The sequence below is a fragment of the Ciona intestinalis genome, chromosome 11 (assembly GCF_000224145.3).
Source record: "Ciona intestinalis chromosome 11, KH, whole genome shotgun sequence".
Lineage (NCBI taxonomy): Eukaryota > Metazoa > Chordata > Ascidiacea > Phlebobranchia > Cionidae > Ciona > Ciona intestinalis.
The window spans coordinates 298105-312821 of NC_020176.2; the positions used below are offsets into that span (position 1 = coordinate 298105).

The 14717-nt window shown below is 34.2% G+C and overlaps 1 protein-coding gene across 1 annotated transcript; it reads right to left on the minus strand.

The window, feature by feature from the left end:
• Positions 1-803: 803 nt before the first annotated feature.
• On the minus strand, positions 804-14074 carry LOC113474707 (serine/threonine-protein kinase SMG1-like). The gene is made up of 23 exons (XM_026836804.1): positions 13947-14074; positions 13548-13696; positions 13015-13161; positions 11368-11485; positions 10849-10955; positions 10485-10578; positions 9900-9997; positions 9382-9555; positions 8831-9046; positions 8222-8400; positions 7718-7836; positions 7241-7368; positions 6730-6860; positions 6067-6246; positions 5563-5678; positions 4939-5131; positions 4417-4599; positions 3873-4111; positions 3366-3592; positions 2646-2810; positions 1953-2113; positions 1440-1572; positions 804-1001 (listed from the first exon to the last, which is right to left on the minus strand). Exons 1-23 carry the CDS (start codon positions 13990-13992, stop codon positions 819-821), a joined length of 3486 nt encoding a protein of 1161 aa, XP_026692605.1. The 5' UTR covers positions 13993-14074; the 3' UTR covers positions 804-818.
• Between the last annotated feature and the right edge of the window lie 643 nt (positions 14075-14717).

A 14717-nucleotide genomic window follows, 5' to 3' on the forward strand; every position in this document is an offset into this window, starting at 1 on the left:
CCTGCATTTATACTACTCACGGTTACTGGCTTAAAACTATACCGAGAGTAAAAAAAATATTCGAAAACTTTACTTTTACATTTTGTATTCTGCTTTGTGCTAAAAATGTGCAGGGGATCGTGCGCAGACGCGTGCCCTATTTAGAGAGAAAAAGCGAGTGTTTCTTTATCGACGATCGGGAGCAGACGCGTGCACTATTTAGAGAGAAAAAGCGAGTGTTTCTTTATCGACGATCGGGAGCAGACGCGTGCACTATTAAGAGAGAAAAAGCGAGTGTTTCTTTATCGACGATCGGGAGCAGACGCGTGCACTATTTAGAGAGAAAAAGCGGGTGTTTCTTTATCGACGATCGGGAGCAGATTCGGTCGCGAATGTGAAGAAGTTTATCAAAGTGCGCGTGTGCCATAGAACCGTATCCGAAATGATTAGCGTTGCTATAAAGCATGACGATTAATTGAATTAAACTTATTTGTTGCAAATAGTCTTTAATTCTTATCTCACAAATTGCGCAAGTTCTTGCTAATCGTATCTATATTGTCTGTGAAAAAGTTCGGTTTTTGCCGAATCTTTACGCACGATTCGGCCAAAACCGAATCTTTGTCAAAATCGCTGATTCGGCCGAATAAATTCGGCAAACCGAAACTTCGGTACATCACTAGTAAATAATATAAAATCGGGTGTTGGGGTAATGGGCCAAGTCTGGCCTAAATCCCAGGTCCTCACATACCTCACCCATACAGAATAGAAATAATATAATAAGAAAATAGTCTTTGAATGGAGCAAAACAACCGAAAGTACAACAATAATAATAATAACAATTAGATAGTTTTTAAATAAACAGAGCATAACAACCAACACAAATAACAATAACTTGATAAAAACCTGATCTGTTCAATGTTTGTGGAAAAGATTTTCTTGTTTGTTGAATTTTCTGTTGAAATTTGTTTCTTGAAGTTTTCTAATTCCTCCCAACAACTGAGTTGGCTGTAACATCGGATTATCTGCAGATGGTTGAAGTTGTGAATATTATAAGTTTACTAGAGTGTGTTCTGATAGTTGCGTCACACTTTAACTTATATTGTAATAAATTTATTTTGAAATTTATTAAAGTGTTTCAAAAAGTGTCTTCAGAATAACAAAAACTGACATTACAACATGAAGTAACTTGGTGCCTTTATATTTGATTGGAATGTTGATAATACAAACCAACAATCCTGCCTATGTTTTAACTTAACAAAGTTAGTTGCGAAACACTTTAAACCCAAATTGCAATAATTGAATTGCTTTGGTATCTATATTAACTTTGTTCCAGCCGCTCTAGTTTAAGAAACCCTATATAACATTAACATATAAATGATATTATGATCCAATATAATAACCGTATACAAGCACAACTTATCGAGTTGCTTAATAGTTGAATAAAACAACAATGGTGGTACCTGTTTCGTAACAAAGGCACGCGACGGAGATATTGTTTTTCTTCCATCACCGGGTGGAGCTGCATCACCCGAACATTCAGAATTCCTCCGAACATTGAAGATGGATTTGTATTCCTTCACTGCGTCTTCGTAACTAAATGAAAATATTATGTAATATGAAAAAATGTGTAGCAATCAATTTAGCCAATAAACATTGTTGTTTTACAGATAGTGATTTAATAACAGATTAAACAGTGAACAAAATAAAATAATTTCTTTTGGAATCCTATAATTAAAAAAGTACTACAAGAACTGTGGAATAACCATTGGTACAAAAGTATAAAAAGCTAAAGTATCTTAAGTATTGGCTATTGGGTTCGAAGCTCAATATTGATATTATTAACTTTGAGAAAAACATTTAAATGGACATTGCTCCAACCCAGTGATCAGTAATGGGTTATATATAAGCCTAGTTAATGGCCGACTCTAACGTCCCATGTGTAGGACCACACCAACATATTATATTTAACTTACTTTCTAGCAGCATCATACTTGGCTACTTTAATCCACCCCCATTGTTGTTTAGGACCGTTCAAACCTCGGCACCAACGATGTAATCCATCCAAGTTTTGTGGTGAACCAAGTCTAACTAACGCTTCGGTTGTCATGGCTACAGCTGATTCAAACTCAACACCCTGAAAAATATAGAGTAATAAGGTTGTGGGGTAATAGGCAAAATCTCGCTTATATACCTTCAAAGAGCAATGCATCATCCATGTAATTCTATATACTTCTTTAAGTCATCATTGTGCATAAAATGAGCTATTTTGAGCAGCTTTTTTAAAGTTATTTTTTACTATTAGGAGAATTTTTATTACTGGGATTTGGTAAAGATAGCGAAATAGTCATGTGGTAGTTTGCAAATGAACCAAAGACATGACGGTTTAACAAATGAGGAAATAAACAATTATGAATGGAACCACATAAGGGCAATGAGCTTACTCTGTAATATATTTTACGCCTCCCATAGGCGCCTAAGTTTTGATTATCCAGGTTAGGCAAACTCATAGTTCTAAATATCAACTACTCATATTTATAAAATACATAAATCTTTTGCGTTTGTTTACTTCTTTGTGATTTCTAACCTGTCTCCTAACCAGTATAGAACAGATATATAGGTACATAGTGGTTAATATAATAAGGTAAAGAACTTAATGACCAACTCACAGTTGTGTTATTCTTTGTCTTCATATCATGCAGTATAGCTTGGCCATGCTGGAAGGCCAGTGTTTCCAAACCACTTGCTAATGAGATGCGCATCACTGCAAGTCGTAACCTGTTCATCCATTGTTCACATGTTTGTCGGTTCGTGTAGAAGAATGTACGGACTGCCTGTTGGGTTAAATGGTTACACTAAGGGTGAACTATTGGTGTAATGTTTGGCTTCCTGGGGTTACAATTGGGGTGGATAAATTACAGTAAAAAACAGACTAAAAAATAAATTAAAATATACAAAAAATACAGCAAATCAATGTTCCTAGAAAAGTGAATAACAAGACGACATTATATGATCTACTTTCACAGCTTTTCGCCTAATGCAACTTCTACCCTGCTGCTAGGTTTCTATTACATATGTTGGCCGATTACACCCCCTGCTAACTATATCAAGCCATTAACAATTCAGCAAAACCAAATAAACCATAAAGGAGGGGTGTCTGGGGTTAGAACAAGGTTGTACAACATATGCTAAAAAACGTAGGGCAAATAAATAATCACTGTCAAAACTGCTTGTAAGTTATAATGTAGGTAACTTATTTATCCTTGCATGAGGGGGGCGACAGTCGATATAACATGGGTGTTCTGTTTCATACACCTCGTGTCCGCTTACAAGTTACCACATATGAAGCAAATAAATGATCAGTGTCAAAACCTCGAAAGTAAACATACCTTATTTGGTGGTTGTATAGCAATAGCACATCCTTCATAGGCATTGTACAATAACCTTTCAAGATGGTCAAGGAACTGTAGCAGAAGATACGGTCGTTGTAACGCTGGCCATGTAGATAGGTGGGTGTTGTTACGTGGGGAGCCCGGGGGGAGTTTCGATTTCGTAGATTTTGGAATATTTGGTGGACCAGAGTTGAACAATTTGTGTTCAAAGTCACGAATGGCACCTGTGTGTGTTACAAGTGGTTAGTTTATGCCAAACACATACTAAACTTATGTGAATTATTATAAATTAAAACAGATTTATAATATCGGGACTATATTAAAATAATAGGCAAAAAAAATAATGACATTCTTGTTATTTTAAGCATGAAAACAATCTTGCAGAGCATTTTATATTCCTTTCTTTCTATTAGCAATACTTTCTTAGTAAAGTAATTTTAAACAAGATCCGTTTTTTATTAATACTGTTAATGTAATACAAGCCACTATGACATCACAATTTACCTTCAACCCTCTGAAAAGTCTCAGGAGGTCGTCCAAGTGGAGTACGTAGTTTGTTTACTACCATGTATTCGGCTGCTCTCCATAATCCAACCCAGTGTATATATGACATGTCATGTGATGATAATGACGTTAATATACATAGAGGTCTACTACGTAGCACTGGTGGTTCCGGTTGACTGGTTTCTCTACGCTGACTGCTCCAGTATAATTGTTCAAGCCAGTCATCAGATATTGTGTTTCTGTGTAGACATCACAATAGGTTATTATGATGAAATAAAGTACTTTGTTGCCATGAATTAAAAGTAAATCAATGTAGGGGCTTGTTTAAGGGGGTTTAAGGTGGCTTGGCCCCCTTTTTAAACATATTGCCTGAAACAACCATGATTCGTTGCATTGCACATCAGGAACATATATAATACATATATGAGGAGATCCCCTTGTAGAATGGAAGCAGCATCGAGCCTTGAACCCGTACCCACCGGGCTATAAGGCAAGCACTCCTACAACTGAGCTTCACTACCTGACTAAATATAAAATAAATTACCTTGCAGTTAATGGTTTCAGCATCCTTTCCATAATATCCTTAAAGTGATGCGCATGAAATGTACCAGTGTTGCCAGATTTGTTTGAAGTCGATCGTTTCACCAACCACGCCTCCCGGTGGCCATATTGTGACAACTGACGAACGCTTGATTTTGATTGGTTTGTCAAAGATGCGTCACAGTATCTGTGCAATGGAAAGTTACAAACAAATGTTTTAATATAAATGATTTGTTGCCATTGGATGTCAATTTAAATAACTATTTTTTGAATTCAAATCTCGCTCAAATTGATACTGAATGTCTGTCGTACCTTCCTTCTAGAAAGTTTCTCGATATACTTCACAAATATATGGAATAGCAAGTAACATGATGTTCAAAACATGAAGCATGATTTTTAAAATAAATCATCCATATTTTTATTATTTAATAGAATAATATTGACCAAAGACAAAACAGTGTGATACTATTCTATATATCCGTACACTGTGACAGTTTATAAATAAATAACTAAATATTAAACTTACTGTAAAACCCGATCCACCGGTACGCACAGCAATAAATCCGAGTAATTGTTGCGTAATAATGTGTTTGATGACCAAATAAGTATGAAACAACATTGTATTGTGATGTCATATATGATAGGTGATGTGGAAGATTGGATTGCTGATCGAAGACACTTGGATGCAAGGATTGATTGAGGGATGTTGTTTTGCATCGCTGGGAGGATAACAAGTTGCATGACTTTTTAAACTTATTAACAATTTAGTTTGTGTTTTTTTTAGGGAGGAAAAGGTTTAAAAAAAATGTTTTTTTAAAAACTAATTAACAGTTTAGTCGCAAATAGATCCAGGTGCCAAACCTGGGTAACAGGGGTGGGTAAAGAGGTTAACACAGTAACTTTCTGCACTGTTTTCATCATTAAACATTAAAACTGTTAATATGGGAGTAATTATTAAAATGCAGAGAAGGTAGAAATAGTTAGACATGCATTCCTTGGTTTAAAAGTCTTCTGATTTATGAAGAGTAGAAAAATCAAGGGTAAGTCTGTCCACCCTGCCACCCCAGGTTTGGCGCTTATGGGTAATATGCACATGATAGCCACACACCTACCAGCAAGATAAAGTAACACAACATGTTCAAAATCTTACCAACAACAGCCACAGCCTGCATAAGGTCAATGAACTGCTTTAAGTTGAATATCACGGGATCCTTGTTTGTTTTCAATCTTTCCAAGATATCTTCGGTCCAATGTAACAACAGTGTCCTGCAGTTGTACGATTATGTCAATATATTTCCATGTAAAATGTTGTATATATTGTTAGTTATTTTAACCTATATTCCTTTCATAGTGACTTCTTTTGTTAGTTTGGTAAAACAAAACAAGTTTTACACCGATGTTACTGAACTTTAAAACAGCCTACACAACCCCAGCTCTGAAATCCTAATGAAATTTACCACCAACCAATTTCTTCGACCTAACATTGAAATTTAGATCAAGACTGAACAAAAAAATTCTTTCTGGATAAAAAACTTTAAAAATCTTTTTTTTCGCTGTTTTTTTACTTAAACCTAAATACCTTTTTCTACTAAACCTTTTTCTTAAACCTAAAAATTTTACTTAAATCTAGTTATTCCCCCCCACACCAACGAACCTTGCATCAGGTGAAGTCGACTTCTCCAACATCAACTTCCTCACTGTATCCAATATACTTGGGAAGTGGAGGTGGGTGGCTGTGTTAACATTATCGATGAAACTGGTGCTTCCCCCAGCCCCAGGGTCATTGGTGGGGGCTGGGGATCCCCCTAAGAAGCTACTCACAAAATTCTTGTGTCTGTAAAATAGAATGGACTTATTCAGAAATTTAACACATACAAGCAATAATATTTGTATAACTTTTATTATTGTAGCATGTTCAATGGTTTAATTTAAACTGGTATACACGTTCTAATAATATTTATTTAACTTTTATAACAGTGGTATATGACAGCTGTACCTTTACCTACTAGTAGTGGCTTTTTAGGGATCAGAGAACTAAAGTGGGGGTACAGAGACATCAAGCTAGTATTTACTTTTATGCGTGATAATTACAAGATACAAAATAATGAGCCGATATTTATGTGGGCATGGTAAAAATATTCAAGGATTCTGCAATTTAAATGTATATTACAAAAGCTATAAAAAGCATTATGAAAAATGAAAAACTGAAATTAATAAAAGATTCAGGTCCAGGGCCCAAAGGTGATGAGTAAATTGGGTCTGCACCACTGAGTCTCCTGATGTACCTTGTTGTCTGAATACTACGTGCATGTTTTACCTTTGGCAATGTGAGTACATGACATGTAGTATTGAATATTGTAACGCGGGATGAAGCATGGACAGATGTTTATGGACGAGATCAAGACCGGAGTGTAAGAATTCAAATATACTTGGTGATAGTGCGTACATCTGTGGGGAAAGAATGTAAGTAATGTATATATAATATAACCTTAGACTTCTTGTATATATAAGAATTATCCTTAAACACAAATATATGGTCTAACTATTAACATAAACAGGTAATAAAAAATGTGAAACAAAATTAATAAAAATATTTTCAGAATGCATATAGTGAAAAGAGGAACTTTATAAATTAACTTTTATTTTTTAAGACAGAAAACAACAGGAGAAAAAAAGTATCAAACTAAATACACGAAAGTGCACATTCTAAAATAAAAAATAAAAAAATAAGATACTGTGGTATTCTATACATCAAAGTTACAAAAACTGTACAAAATGAAATAGCGATAACAAGGCACAACTTATAAAAACAGTTTACTTCAACCCACCCCAATAAGTGAGTTTCTCGCATCAGCAACTTCAAGCAACGCCACCACATCGAACATCGCTGTCTTCAACAACCTTTCTTCATGGTTGCCATCCACCATTATGATGTCATCGTGGTTGTCGTGAGGATCTGTGGGGTTTAAAATAATATTATTTTGGTTGGAGCAAATTCATGTATTAGAAATGTACAATATACACAAGACCATATGCACCAAACCTGGGTTGACAAGCCTACTCTACAATTTTCTACAATACGCTAATCAGTAAACAGTAAAACCAATAAGTTAGATTTGTTTTACAGGATCGTATTAAAAAAGAATGACTACGTACTAGTCTTTAAAAGCATTAATCAGTAAACATTACAACCAATAAGCTAGATTTGTTTCCACCAATGTGTGTTTAACTACCGCTACCTCCCCTGCATTTTAAAAAGATTGGTGCTTATGTACAATGCACAATGTAGAATATACCGTACATACCTGTACCAGAATCCTCAGATTTATTGAATGGATTATCGGCAACTACATCCAGCTTAACATCCTCCCCATGTATTTCAAGCAATCCATTGATGGCGTGTTGCAACTCACCAGTTACATGTCTGGGGGGTGGGACACAATCAATTAACAATTATAAAGAATGGCTTTGGTTAAATTTATTAAAATACAAATTAAAGCACAAAAATGTTTTTTATCAACTATTAGTAGTTTATCAACTATTGGTTTATCAACTATTGGTAGCTAACTAAAGTAGCATAATACTTTTTCTACAATATTGAGAAATCAAAACAATTTTCAAGCAAAGCAAATTTACCCTACAATAGAACACTAGAAACCATTGATGTAAAATACTAAATTCTGCTTTTATTCCAGGACATAATCACACTGGTCACATGAACAACATACATAGGTGGCTTGAGTGTTGAAAAATGACACAAATCTGGGCAACAAGGACCTCACCTATATACAATATCCCAATTTACTTACTTATAAGCAGTTTGTAGTAGAGGCACGCTCTTAACAGCCAAACACGCTTGGTACAACGCAAGCAGCTCACTGGTGAGCAGTGGGTTACGTGAATGTTTCAATGGAAGCAACCTTGAACTTGGACCAAGCAACCCTTGTATAAACCATGCAGGTAATGCTGATCCTACTTCCTGCACCATCTATAAAGGTTCAAGGTGTTTAAATCATCTATTTGATTTATGATTAAGTGTTTGGTACAATATTTATTTAGGTCGAAATTTGTTAAGTTAAAAAGTTTTTGAAGAAGTATTCAGTTATTTGGGATAAAATTTAATAGCATGCATAATTGTGATTACTATGTTAGGCTACTACTCTATTAATATTTCCTTAATAAATATATAAGAAATAACATTCTGTGGGGCTAATCTTTGGTGAGGCACACTAGTGACTCTGGGCACACCAGCCGCATGTGGAAAACGTGCTATTTAAATGTATCGAAGCGGTCTGGGTGTTGGGGTAATGAGCCAAAACTGGGGTAAATCCTCGGTCGCCGTCTCCTTGGCAAGAACCTCACCCATATAAAATAGACTTTTTATAAGTTTATGTCAAAACTGCAAACCATATACCCACCACTGTGATGAAGTCAAGTACAAGTAGCAACCTCGGTTCGGACCTTGAGCGCTCGACAGCGTGCACGGCGTACGTGAGCAACGACTCCGACAACATGTCCTCACCCCGCCACTGCACGGCGCCAAGGAGCAACCTGGCACATTCGTCGGCAGCTCGTGTGACTGCAAGCGAGGCATCCCCGGTTAGTTGTGTGCAAACAATAACTCGCTGGAGTGTCTGAAATGCAAAGGGTAAAAGTTAAAAATGATTCCTTGAAATTTACGGTAAAATTATACAAAAAACTGGTAAAATTTGATTTTGGTGGGTCTCTGATTACACTAGAAGTAGACACTATTTAAACAAGCAAGAATGAAAAATCTTCTGGTAGAAATATTTTACCCTTTGAATACAAAATTTGGGCTAAACAGCTTTGCCGTATTTTGTGCATGATAATTGGTTAAGAATGAAAAATATTCAGGATTGCACAAATGCAATGGTCACAAACAATGCTGGTTAGGATACATTAGTACCACTGATAAATCAGTAGCACTATCTCCACACAAGCTGTATACCTCCAATATAAATGCTTCAGTTATAGGAGGTCCATTACTAGCATGGAACACAGGCCCAATGCTACGTAGTACGGTCGAAAACACCCGCATCAGCGCCGCCATCTTAGGCAAACATGACTCATCGTTTATTGTCCCATCATCAGTGACATCACCATTCTGTAGTTTGTGGAAATCCTGTATTATGAAAATTCCGTTTATTAAACTAGCATTGTGAGTTAGTGGTAAGTGCTTGCTATTACAACTGAAAGATACCGCGTTCGATGTTCGACTTCAACGCAGTGGTCCTTTATGATTTGTCTATTTTGTCAACCATAACAGAAAATAATCACTTTTAAATTACACAAATAAATGTTACCTCACACAAACACATGTTACCTCATAATGAGACCTTATCCTTGCTTGCCAAGCAGGGATAAACAACATTCCTTAATTCACTCATAGTTATGCATGTAAAGTTATCTGGCTGTTATGTGAGTAATAGATAATACAAAGTTCATAATATAAGATAATCATCTCACCTCAGCATATGCTTCCATATCTTCAAGGAACTGACTCAACAATGTTAGTGAGAATTGCAAATCAGTCAACCAGTGTACATGAAGTTTGATCAGTGATTCTAAAGTTAAATGAACATGTTTAAGTTCTCATCGCTTAGTAAGTATTATGTGCAGGGAATTTTCGAGAGTTGAAATCTTACACATTGTATTTCTTGTTCTTCTGCTTTTGGGTCGCCTACTCTACTTGTGAGCATATGAAGTTGCTTCTCTTTTTGATATTGATATTATTTATGGGAAAAATTGGCAGTGCATGTATTCTAACAATACATGTCTGCACTACACACAATACATGGTGGCTTCATACATCTCCGTAGTTTGATAACATTATACACCTTACAAATTATTCTTGATAGCTTACATAGTACGACAACTTATAACACACATGTCGTACTACATACAATACATTGTGGGATTTATGGCTTCATACACCTCTTTGTTGTGAGTAACCCAGTTACAAAGCTGGTCTTATATTTAATCTACAATATCACTGTTGTCTTTATATGGCAAGTTAAAACATTGATGGTTTATTGCTTACGCTCAACATACCTGATGCAAACAGTGTTAGCGACATACTCTGTGTGTGATCAATATGCCAACCAACCAAGATATCAACAGTGTCACGGAAATGTTTGGCAAACGCCTAGAAAAAATTAGACCTATTTTATTAGATATTTTTAAAAAGCCTTGTAACAAGATATTTATTCTGATGTGGTGATCGTTTATCCTTTTTACCCAGCTTGTAGGTCACATACAGACAGAACTAAGTATAAATATTACATTTACGTTTTATTAAATAAAGTTTTCTATGTTTAACGACTATGAGTGTAACTGTACTTTAACATTGGTAATCCAGATTTTACCAACACTAAAAGACAACGTGACAGCTATCACTCTATCCTTATGTTTATACCTGTGGATAGTTGACAGCAATAATAACAAGTGGGTTAATACACAGTGGAAGATGAGTTGGTGAATCTAAGTTTTCCAAAACTTGCTGCAGTTGATCCATTAATAAACCTGTGTGGGGGAATGCATTATAAATATGTTAAGGATGGAAATTGGTTTTGTTAATAGTTATTGTGTGATTAAATAAATATAACCATGAAATATAGAAATAAACTTGTTTGGGGAACGCATTATAAATATGGTGGTAAAAACAAACTAAAAATTCGTCAATAGTTAAAACTTAATAAAGTCAATTCATGAAATAATTCAACTGTAATTCAGGGTTTCTCACCATGAAATAATTAAATATAGCAATGAAATAAATCATTCTGGAAAATGGGAAAGGTTTTTCACCAAAGTGACCCCCATTTAAATCTGAAGGAGATTTATTAGGATGAATATATTATGGTTGCACCACCAGACTTCACTATGTAAACATACAGGGCATTCATATGAACAATAACACACATAGTCACATACATACCAATAACTTTTCCATATTTCCTTTCCTCCATGTCAAGTTCCAGCAACTTATTGAGACTTTCAAGCAAATAGTTCCTCACATTATCATTGGCGATCGACTGAAATTGTCGTAACATCCACTAGGGGGAAAATAGAAATATTAAAAATCTGTTTCAGGTAAAATTACAGCTTTGTGCTGACTTTGATAAAAACAAAATTTGGCTTGAAGTTAAAACAGTTCACTAGGAATATTTTAAGCGTGTTTTAGTTTTTAAACATATTTAAATAAATTCTTATATTGGATTTGGTATAAGTTTCTGCAGCTATCCTAGCTTTTTAAAGTAACGAACCTATATTCCTATTCACTTTTAAAGTATTGGGTTTTATTCTTATCCATATTTTTAAGGATTACATTTTCAGTCAATTGTGTTTAAGCTGGCACCCTAATCTATATTGGTTGTATAAATCTAATAAAACAATTTCAAAGCAAAACAGAAACTGAAACTGTAGTTATTGACAAACCGTTATAACCAATATATGGGGTGAAACAACGTAATGGATAATTTGGATAGAATACATTTACATCCAAGATAGGACAATGATAAAATATTTCCAAACAATAGCAAACTGGATGCACCATAAGTATTGTAAAACGTATACACAAACACAATGTTTTATGACAAACTGAAGTCTAAATGGTATAGAGCCTATATATACTAATATACTATATATAGTAGGGTGGGGGGAGATGGGACACCTTTGGTACATAATATTAATATCCAAACATCTTGATTGTGTTTTAAACAATTAACAACTGTCTATGGGAGTTGTGAGAATACGTTTTATTAATTCTTTAAATGTTCTTTATTTACTACCAAAAGAAAAAATAGAATAAAATGTAAAGGAATAAAGCATAAATATATATCTAAACTTGTATTTAGGCATTAAATATTTATTGGATAAACTGCACTTGGTGTATTGATAATATGTAAGAGTTGAACTTACAACATAAATAAATATTTGATATCAATATTTGAGCAATGACGTTTAGTATTGTTTACTTTCACAAGAGGTGTGTCAGTACAATGCTTTTGAATGTGGAAGTAGAAACTTCGGTCTTTTGGGTTAAACTTTATTTAAAACTTTACGAAAAAAAACCAACAAATTGGCAAAGGAACAAATGAAAGACCATATAATATACACTTTTTAAATAACATTTATAGCTATTTTCAGGCGAAAAGTTATTACGACAGTCGACGGACTGTCTATTTACTTTAATCTGGCAATGAAATAAAATACTGAACATAAAATTTTACTGTCTTCATTAAAAGCAAGAATCTTTATCAATTTTTTGACAAACTAAAGAAAGAACTGATATTAGTCCTAAAACTTTAAAGTATGAAATACGATCATGAATATCTTTGTTAAATTGGGAATGAGTCAAATGGTTTTAGGAATGAGTCAAATGGACCCAAATATAACTAAGACATAACCTTGGGTGTGTACCGGATTAAAACACTGCTGAAATTTAAACTATAAAAACATCAAAAAGAGACAAAGGTTATTTTACATAGCAATTAAATTTGTGCCTTTCCTGGACAAATGATTTTAAGACATGTAAACATATTTAATTGTTAAAATTGTAAACTTCCATTATATTACGTCTTACTTGGAAGAATGGATACGGATCAGCAGAAACAAACTGCCCAATCCTCCCAATGATATTCGCAACATCTTTTTGAAGATCAACTCCACTTCTTTCGAAGAATACATCGATTAGTGCGTTGAGAATTTGATCCAAACTTCTTGATATTAACTGGGGGAGGGGGTTAAGATTGTTAGTAAATTTTTAATACATTGGGGTAAGACGAAAGTCAGAAAACCCAACTGAAAATTATATAAGGTATAACTGCATTAAATAGAAAACTATACAAATTCCATATTATATTCCTAAAAAAATTTAAAGTTTAATTCACCTTCATTGATGGGTAAATAAAACCTTACAAATTTGAAATAAAATAGATGGCTGACATGTAGGGGGTGAACATGGGTAATAAAACCAGAAAAATGTTTCTTTGAAAACACCATAAACTCGCAAAATTAAAACTTAAAATTAAGCAAAAATTTGTTTAGCTTTTGTCAAGAATTTATGATTTGTATGCTACGGAACATATATTTATATATGTCTGTTTTCAATCCTACATTTTTGTTTTCTGTTTTGGAAATGAATTCTAATAGATGAGAAGCAGCGAGGATTCTTCGTTCCTTGTCATCTTCCCTGCGACACACGCGCTGTATAAGGTTCCACAAGGAGGCGTCATCACTATGACTCGAAGTGTGGAAGTTACGATCTGGAAGAAAAAGATTTAAAAAGATGAATGTATATTACTTTATCCTTGCATAGCGGGAAACGACAGTCGTTATAACACAGGTGTTCTGTTTCATAAACCGTGTGCCAGCATATGAGTTAGTATGTATGTAGCTTTGTGGGCGAATATTTAAAAACCAGTCTATCATGCATGACTGATAAGAGCATAACATTGAAAATAACTGAGGGGTGAGGCACAACGGGATGAAATAACAATATAAATATTGCAATACCTCTGAAATGTCGCATTTCTGCATCAGAGCTTCTTAACAGCAACATTAAAGTTGCTCTTTTCCAACTTCATGAGTAATTTTCAACACTATTCAATACGAAGCACTTTCTTTATATAACTTTTTAATCTAAAAAGTAAAGACAGTAAGATCTTTAATGAATTACATTTCTATGTGTAGTTAAGATTCATGCACAAAATAAAAAAAGCTAATTATACAGACATTTACGCATGTAAAGTAGACTGTTATTATGTCCACTTTTGCTTTTGCTACGTTTGCTTTTGTAAGAACTATAACGGCCATCTCATAGCTAAATTAAACCTAAAAATACCACGAAATAAAAACGAAGTCGTTAAATTATCTGAATAACCAAACAAAACACATTTACACTCACTAATTGCCTGAAATTGCAGCAAAATAATTGTTTATTACCTAATTTACACAAATAAAAAAGAACCAAAAATTCTGCGTTGTTAGTTTTGTAAAATGATATTTTCTTCGCTGTGGCGCTAGTTCCCTTTTCAAACATAAAAACCGTGCAGCACATTGGGGACCGCTTTTTAATTCAACTTAAATAACACAGGTAAATTACTTTTATTTATCAAAATATGTTTTGTTGTAATATACGATTTTAAAAGAACATTCCTTTTAATCAAAAATATCTTAAACTCCAAAGAAATCTTTGCCATATTAACAACATCTACTGTATTTACACTATATAAACCTTTTTTAAATGAATAACATTCTGTTCACGACTGCTGCAAATTATCTCCC